A 7,566-nucleotide genomic window follows, 5' to 3' on the forward strand; every position below is an offset into this window, starting at 1 on the left:
TTTTGATCGATATTCATTTAATGTTGCATTTTATCTAAGTATTTTTATGAATAAATATTTTTTTCTCTTTTTTCCTTTCACCCAAATAGTTAATGTTGCATTGATGATTTTGTGGTTTATAACTTTTTTTTTTCTATTTCCCTCGCTTTCTAGAAATATTATGTTTTATTATATGAGACAAATTTCACTTGAAATGATTTATGGTGAATGATTGTTTGTTTAACTAAAAAGTCACTTGATTAAACAAACAACTAAATAAGAATCATTTTACACTCCTTTTCAAAAAAAAAAAAAAGAATCATTTTACACAAAGATAACTTTTGAGGCTTTTTCATAAGCAAACATTGAGATTTTTTTTTATTTTTTTTTTTTTTTGCAAATTTTTGTTGGACCTATTAAATGAGAATAAAAATATAACATATTGTCGTAGGGGCGCATGATGTTATACTGGCATCACCCCCCCCCCCCCCCCTAAACCTCTATCCTACATGGCAGGTAAGAAAACTGTACAAAAAAGCTTAATTGATGTGGAAGTTCTTATAATTTTTTTTTTGTAAAACATCCCTGTGTAATAACTCAAATTACACGAGAGAGGTCAGGTGCACAAAAATGACCAAATGCAATAGGTTTGACTAAAAATATGTTACCAATAACCAAACCTATGATGTTCTACTAAAAAATCACGTTTCATCAACTCAATTACTATTTCGGGACAATTTGTACGACTAATCGATTATTAAATCATTAATATGAGTGGTTGTGACTTAAATTGTTCATTTCTTAGCAACCTATTAATCATAAGTCTTCACAAAGGTCATGTTGGAACTTTCGTCTTTGCTATTCATCATGTCGTTTACTTTCCTCCTCTAAGAATCCGTTTCCCCTTTAGCCTAATATAATGGTCCACTACGAAGTCACCGTTGGCTTTCCTCGTGCTTTTCGCGCAATTTCCATACACTTACCTATCGTACTCCACAAGAATTAAGAGGTTTGGATTCTATTGTAATAGACCAAGTCAACTACATAAAATGAGATTTTTTTTTGGGTCGGGTGCGTGAGAGAAAATGATTAAGGGTCAAATTAAATAAATTCTTAAATTTATACGATAGAATTATTAAATTTTAAATTTTTAATATTATGTTGGTGACCACTGTAGTTATCGTTGATTGCCTTCTAAGTCGATTGTCGGTGGAAAAAGTCAACATGATCGATCTCATTCTTAAAGAGGAATGCGATCGGCGTGGTTGTCTTCTTCAGATCGAAGAAAGAAACCATGTTGGTTGCCTTTTACGGAGAGGCATAGAGACAATAAAAATGTAAATTTGAATAAGAATTAAATAAATATTAACACTACAACAAGTCAACAACCAACAACTATTAAGGTTAAATTAAACTTTTAAAATGAAAATGCAATAAGTCGAGCTTTTTCATTTTTAAGTTATTGGCACCAATAAGCAAAGCTAAAAAGTTGTTTATCAAACACACATATTAGTTATTTGACCGGTGAAACAAATCAAACTTTGGCTGATAAATCATTTTTCAAACACTTACATATTTAAGTGTTCTGTAACTCTTTGAGGTCTTACCCAACATAAATACGATTAGTTTCAATGTGTGCGTTCACTTTCTAGTTTCTATACGTTGTGCATTAATAGAAAATGGGCGTGGCAATTTGGAAAAGGATGTGCAGCAATCGTTAGGAACTAGTGGACAATTTGGAAAATAATAATGTTGAATGAATTAATGTTTTTAATCATTTATTGTTGTTTTTTATGATTCACTTGTGCGATAAATTATCCTTTATTTGCTCGTTGATTCCAATTAATTGAATATATTTGAAAAATTGTATTTTTAATCTACCAGTTGTGACTAAGATGTAAATGTACTAATTAAGTATTTCAATTATTTCAAGTATGTATGAACAGATACTACACTGTAACAGAGTCAATAGTATTAAAAAAAAAAGTATTTCAATTATTTTAAGTGTAAATTTACTCGTTTAGTTGTTATTAGAATTATAAATTTAGTCTCTCAATGATTGAACTGGACACTTTGATAATAATGGAAAGAGTAAATTTGTGTTGAAAATAATTGATGAGCTAAAGTTACTTAACGATTAATGAGTATAATCGAAGGGCAAAAAATGTCATTTTTTAAAAATATTTTGAAAGTTGAGAACTTAGGATTCTTTGTAGTTTGATCAACTAGTGATTTTATTGTCTTGACAAAAATTTAATCTCTTGGGCTTGTCACAAGCAAAAGACAGTGACTAGATCATCAACAAATTAAAGAAGAATACAAAGTCATAGCAGAAGTAAATGGTTAGTTGTTCTCATTCGTGAACTTGGACTTACAGTAGCAAAACCATATCGACTCTGGTGTGATAATCTCGGTGCTACGTATGTATGTACAAATCTTGTTTTTCATTACCAAACTAAGCATGTAGAAATAGACTACCACTTTGTTCGTGACAAAAGTAGCATCAAAAGAGTTACAAGTAAACTACATCTCTACAAAATGATCAATTTGCAAACATTTTCACGAAACCTCCCTTCACTATTATATTCAATCTTCTAAGGACAACCTTAATGTTCTCTCTAGAAAACCTTTTAGCTTGATGGAAGTATTAGAACTCTATATATATTTTATCAGCTTTGAAATTTAAACTCATTATAAACTCTACTTTTTTCAGTCCTACTTTAGTTAGGGCTATCTATTGTATCATTATAAATAAATATCTTCTAGTACTTTGTAAATACGATTGATCAATAATAAAAATTATATGTAAAATTTTTTACTCTTATCGAGATGTGTCCGATGGCATGATATACAATTCATGGTTATACATTATGTTATTTGAATGATTTTTAATTGCATCAAATATGATAAAAAATTTTGTCACCCTTTAAAATCTTACCCAACCATGGACGGATCTACAATGATATATAAAATTAAAATTTATGTACAAATTACTATGAATCTTAGTAACTCAGATGGTTGTAACCTTGTACATGATATGATATGTAATGTCATGGGATTAAATCCCACTAGCAAACACTTTTGTATGTTTTAACTTATTTTCTTTATTTTAGCTCTTCCAAAGTTCCAACTCCAACCCTTCAATAAATTACATATTTTTGAACTCTACTTTTTGGTCAGTGATTTAGCTAATGTAGTCCACAGGTTTATATTATACTTCATTGTATTTGAATTAATTTAGAAAAATTTGAAGTTGATTTAACTAAAAGAAAATTAAAATTAAAGTATTTACGAGTATAATGCCTTTTCTATTTAAATTATTTTATCTATCTAATTGATTATGTTTCATATTTTTGTCATAAATATTTTATAGCATTTCAAAGTGTTTTAAAATTTCACCTGGTATAGTTTTGGCTCCGTCCGTAACTATCATGTAGTATATCATAAACATTGTATTGTAATTTATAATATATTTTATATTTGAACCATATTATGGATATTTGATATTTTGTCAATGATATTTCTAAAGTCATTTGAACTATGCCCCCAATCAAATATTTTTCTGAACCGTCTATTTACCTAACATAAACATAATTAGTCTCAATAAGTGGGTCACTATAAATCCTCATTAAGTGGGTCACTATAAATCTATAATGGCGTGGCAATTTGGAAATTAAAAGAATGTGCAACAATCGTTTGGAACTAGTGGACAATTTGGAAAACAATAATGTTTTGTGGATTAATGTTTTTAATCATTTATCGTTGTTATTATTATTTTTTTAATGATTTACTTGTGGATAAATTAACAAATTCAAATGTATCAAATGAGGCACTGAATATTAAGATGGAAACGTCAATATCTAAATGATGACAACAAGATAGTCAAAATCGTAGTGATGAAAGTTAACGCAATATAATTTATTAAAAATTTATCATCCTGCATTCATACTGGGATAGATGCCTCCTACCTTAACTTTTCTCAAATGTTAACACTGGGAACCTTGCACGATCCATAACCTATGAAAAAAAAAACCAATATAATATTTTTTAAAAAATATACAACATCATAAGTAAAAATTAATGTATTTCTAATTTTTTTAAAAAGAAGATATTCAATCACTTACATAATTTATAAATATTATAAATATACCATTATTAGTTTTTATTTTAAAAATATGACATTTTTTACACACCATATTAATTTAAGAGTTAATTACTGAAATGGTCACTTGTCTATAACAAAATTACCGATTATTAGTAATTAACTATTTTTTTGACCAATTAAGTTAATGGATCATTTCGTTTAAAATTTTTAAAGTTAAGAGACTTAATTGGTAAAAAAAAATAAAGTCAAGAACTAAATTAGTAATTTCGCTATAGTCAAAAAATTATTTTGGTAATTAACTCTTAATTTAAAATATACCTTTGCTAGCTTGTTAATACTCTCATAATTGAAAATATTTGAGAAAATTGTAATTTTAATACTACTCCGTATATTATTTGTGACTGAGATGTAAATTTAGTATTTCAATTAGTTGAAGTGTAGATTTAGTCATTTAGTTATTATTAGGGTGATAGATTTACTTTCTTGAAGGATGAATTAGACACTTTTAAGGAGCTAAAGTTATTTAACGATTGACGAGTATATAATCGAAGAGCTATAGATGTTATTTTTCAAAAATGTTTTGAAAGTTGAGAAACTTACTTGGATTCTTTGTAGTTTGGACTGCAAGCCCATTAAAATAGCAATAGGCTCCGGACTTTCGAAATCGAGCCCAATAAGAACTAAAGGCGTAGTTTGCATGTAGAATAGTCAAATATGGTTTGTAGCACTTTCCGCCGGGTCGGATCGCTTTGCAGGTCCGACTCCCTTGCTTACAAGCCTCAGCCACTGCAGCCGCCAGTTGAGTCTGGTTAGCCGTTCTCGCCACCACGCACCATGTCTTCCCCTTATACGGCTCGTTGTTAGTCGGCTCCGGCAACGGCGTGTAAGTCGGCTCCGGGGTTTGACCCGACAAATCTATATCGTACACGTTGGTCCCGTTCGGGTACAACAGCCCGAAATGCCTCTCCGTACCCGGACCCGGCTTTCGATTCTCGTTATACAATGCAAAGATCAACGCCGGCATTGCCACGCCCGGCCTTAACGGAGTTCCGGCCGGCGGTTGCGCTGTAAACTTCTTCACCACGTTCCGGTTATACGTGGCGGCGTTGCGAACACTCGCGCCAATCTGATCGATATCTCCGCCGTTGGGCCAGCCCGTTTCCGCCAGGAATAACGGTATGTCCGGGAACCCGACCCGCTTCATGGCATATATAACGGCGTCAATCATCACATCCAGCAAGTCGGTGTACTTGAACCCGGACCCGGGATCCGAATAGGTAACATTTCCGGGCTCTAACAGCGCGAAATCGAGGTCAATTTCCTTGAACTGATCGACCCAGGGGAAGTAAGTGTACAAGTCGACGAAAAACACGGATTTTGTCCGCTTATGAAAGCGCAACATGTCGACCATGACGTCGGAAATGTTGCGGCGAAACGTGGCGTTTGACGGCGGAAAAACCGAGTCCACCATGTCAACGGCGACCGGAGTTCCGACCTTGATTTTCGCCAGCCCGGATTTCTTGAGAGCCGATCTGATTCTGCGCATGGCGGGGACGAGGTGGGGCCAGATAGAGGCGTTGTTCCAGGGGCTGAGGATTTCGTTGCCGACGAGGACGTATCGGATCTTGGTCGCCGGGTAAAAAACGGCGACGTTTTTTCCGACCCAGGCGTCGGCGAGTTTTTGGTCCGAGGAAATGTTGGGGAGGAGGTCATTGGGGACCATGATTAAGACGTGTATTTTAACGCCTTTTAGGGCGTTTAGGATTTGTGGGTCGGCGCCGTAGATCTTGACGTGGGAAACGTTGAGTTGCCGGAGAAGCTCCGCGGATTTGTTGGGAGTTGGGAGGTTGTTGCCGAGCTGGCCGTAGCAGACTCCTAGGTTTGCAGACGAGGTTTCTGTACCAAACCAAAAAACACAGAAGAATCAGGAATGTTCACAAATGATTGCATCAGTATATCTTAAACCTGGGAAGCTTACCGGAGAAAGAAGCTATGGCCAATAGGAAGAGAAGAAGATGGAAGAAGAGGCCCATCTTTTCCTGGTGTGAATCTCTTTGATGTGGCTGCTCCTGCTGCCATGCTACACAAAAGCCTGCAAAATATAGGGAATGTGGGAAATATTATATCATCAACTTGATCTAATTTATGTTGGTATAAGTTTGCCCAATTAAGAAACAAAATGCTTACCAGATTTTTTCATAGAGAGGTTTTAATTGGACATTTCTTAAAGATTGAGAATGTACGACCGCTCACACCAACTGAGTTAGAATTGTTCATACATACATGTTTTTAGTTAAACTAAATTTATTATTAATGTAATCGAGGTTGTAATTTTTTAATATGAAAATCATGTTATATTCACTTCACAACGAATTTCATGGCATTTTCCTTAAGCGATTCGCGAATCAAATAGCACATTTGTTAGTTAGGCAGTCTGTTTCAATGTCCGATTGTTCGGAATGATTCATGGACTCTCCTATCATATGTAACACTCTTCTCTCCGAATTGAATTAATGCACTAGTCGTTGGTTTTCAATAATAATATAATAATAATAATAATAAATCCATACTATGGGGTGTGTGCATGCTCAGCTGTAAGTAGGATAGCACCCTATCTATTTACTTATTTTAAGTGACTCGCACTTAAAATGTTGAAGGGATCACGTGCAACAACTTTGGAATAAATGACACTGATTTAATGCATGTTGAAACAAATGGTAACCATTTCAAAATTTCAATTAAAAAAGTTACGAAATAGAGTTGAATAATGAAACAATTTGCACGCAATCTAAGTTACACGTTAACTACACATGACCTGGACAGTAGCTAGTTGTGATTTATTAGTAATACTACCTTGACTTCAAATGCATTTTAATTCTAATTGCTGATTTTTTTTTATTTGTTATGTTATTTATTTAAATAGAAATTTCATGTTAACCAAACTACGTATGCCGAATTCTTAGTTATTCTCAGTGGTGGTGCAATTGTTATAGTGAACCAAGGTTCGCAGTGTAATGTGAACGAACTCTGATACAATATACAAAATTTGACTTCATAAGATACATAATTTATGTTCATAATATATAAAATTATATAGTTGATGACACGTGTGCAGATCAATTATGTTTTGATGGACTCTAAGCAACACGTCGATCATAATTTTTTTTTTATTGGGTGACGCCCATATTCGAATCCATGACCTTTAGCATATGATTGACTATGATATCAAATTGAAACATGTATTACAAATCAACTAAAAATTTAAGCTTATAGTTGGATGACACATTTATATTTATATATTATATATTCAACAAATTTTGTGTCTTTACGCTCAATCTACCACTCAATGATCAACTGAGTTGTCATTACGGACATGATAAGCCCTTTTTTGGAAGATTGTGAAGCCAAAAGCCCACTAGGTTTGGATTGGACCATAATAGGTCCAATGAAGCCCATATTAAATTAGGAATTCCACGATCCAC

At 33.3% G+C, this 7,566-nt stretch overlaps 1 protein-coding gene across 1 annotated transcript; it reads right to left on the reverse strand.

The window, feature by feature from the left end:
* Window positions 1–3,818: 3,818 nt before the first annotated feature.
* LOC116017592 (probable glucan endo-1,3-beta-glucosidase A6) lies at window positions 3,819–6,152 on the reverse strand. Its single transcript, XM_031258203.1, has 3 exons — window positions 6,063–6,152; window positions 4,685–5,980; window positions 3,819–3,996 (listed from the first exon to the last, which is right to left on the reverse strand). The coding sequence occupies exons 1-3, from the start codon at window positions 6,115–6,117 to the stop codon at window positions 3,959–3,961; spliced, it is 1,389 nt and encodes a 462-aa protein (XP_031114063.1). The 5' UTR covers window positions 6,118–6,152; the 3' UTR covers window positions 3,819–3,958.
* Between the last annotated feature and the right edge of the window lie 1,414 nt (window positions 6,153–7,566).

This window comes from Ipomoea triloba, chromosome 4 (assembly GCF_003576645.1).
Source record: "Ipomoea triloba cultivar NCNSP0323 chromosome 4, ASM357664v1".
In the NCBI taxonomy this organism is placed as follows: domain Eukaryota; kingdom Viridiplantae; phylum Streptophyta; class Magnoliopsida; order Solanales; family Convolvulaceae; genus Ipomoea; species Ipomoea triloba.

What these genes read in the sequence shown, in the direction of transcription:
- LOC116017592 (XM_031258203.1), bottom strand. Translation starts at nt 6,117, where the DNA reads ATGGGCCTCTTCTTCCATCTTCTTCTCTTCCTATTGGCCATAGCTTCT. An exon ending in GGCCATAGCTTCTTTCTCCG is followed by an intron (nt 5,981 to 6,062) that starts GTAAGCTTCCCA and finishes GGTTTGGTACAG; the next exon opens with AAACCTCGTCTGCAAACCTA. An exon ending in CCAAACTACAAAGAATCCAA is followed by an intron (nt 3,997 to 4,684) that starts GTAAGTTTCTCA and finishes TTTTTTTCATAG; the next exon opens with GTTATGGATCGTGCAAGGTT.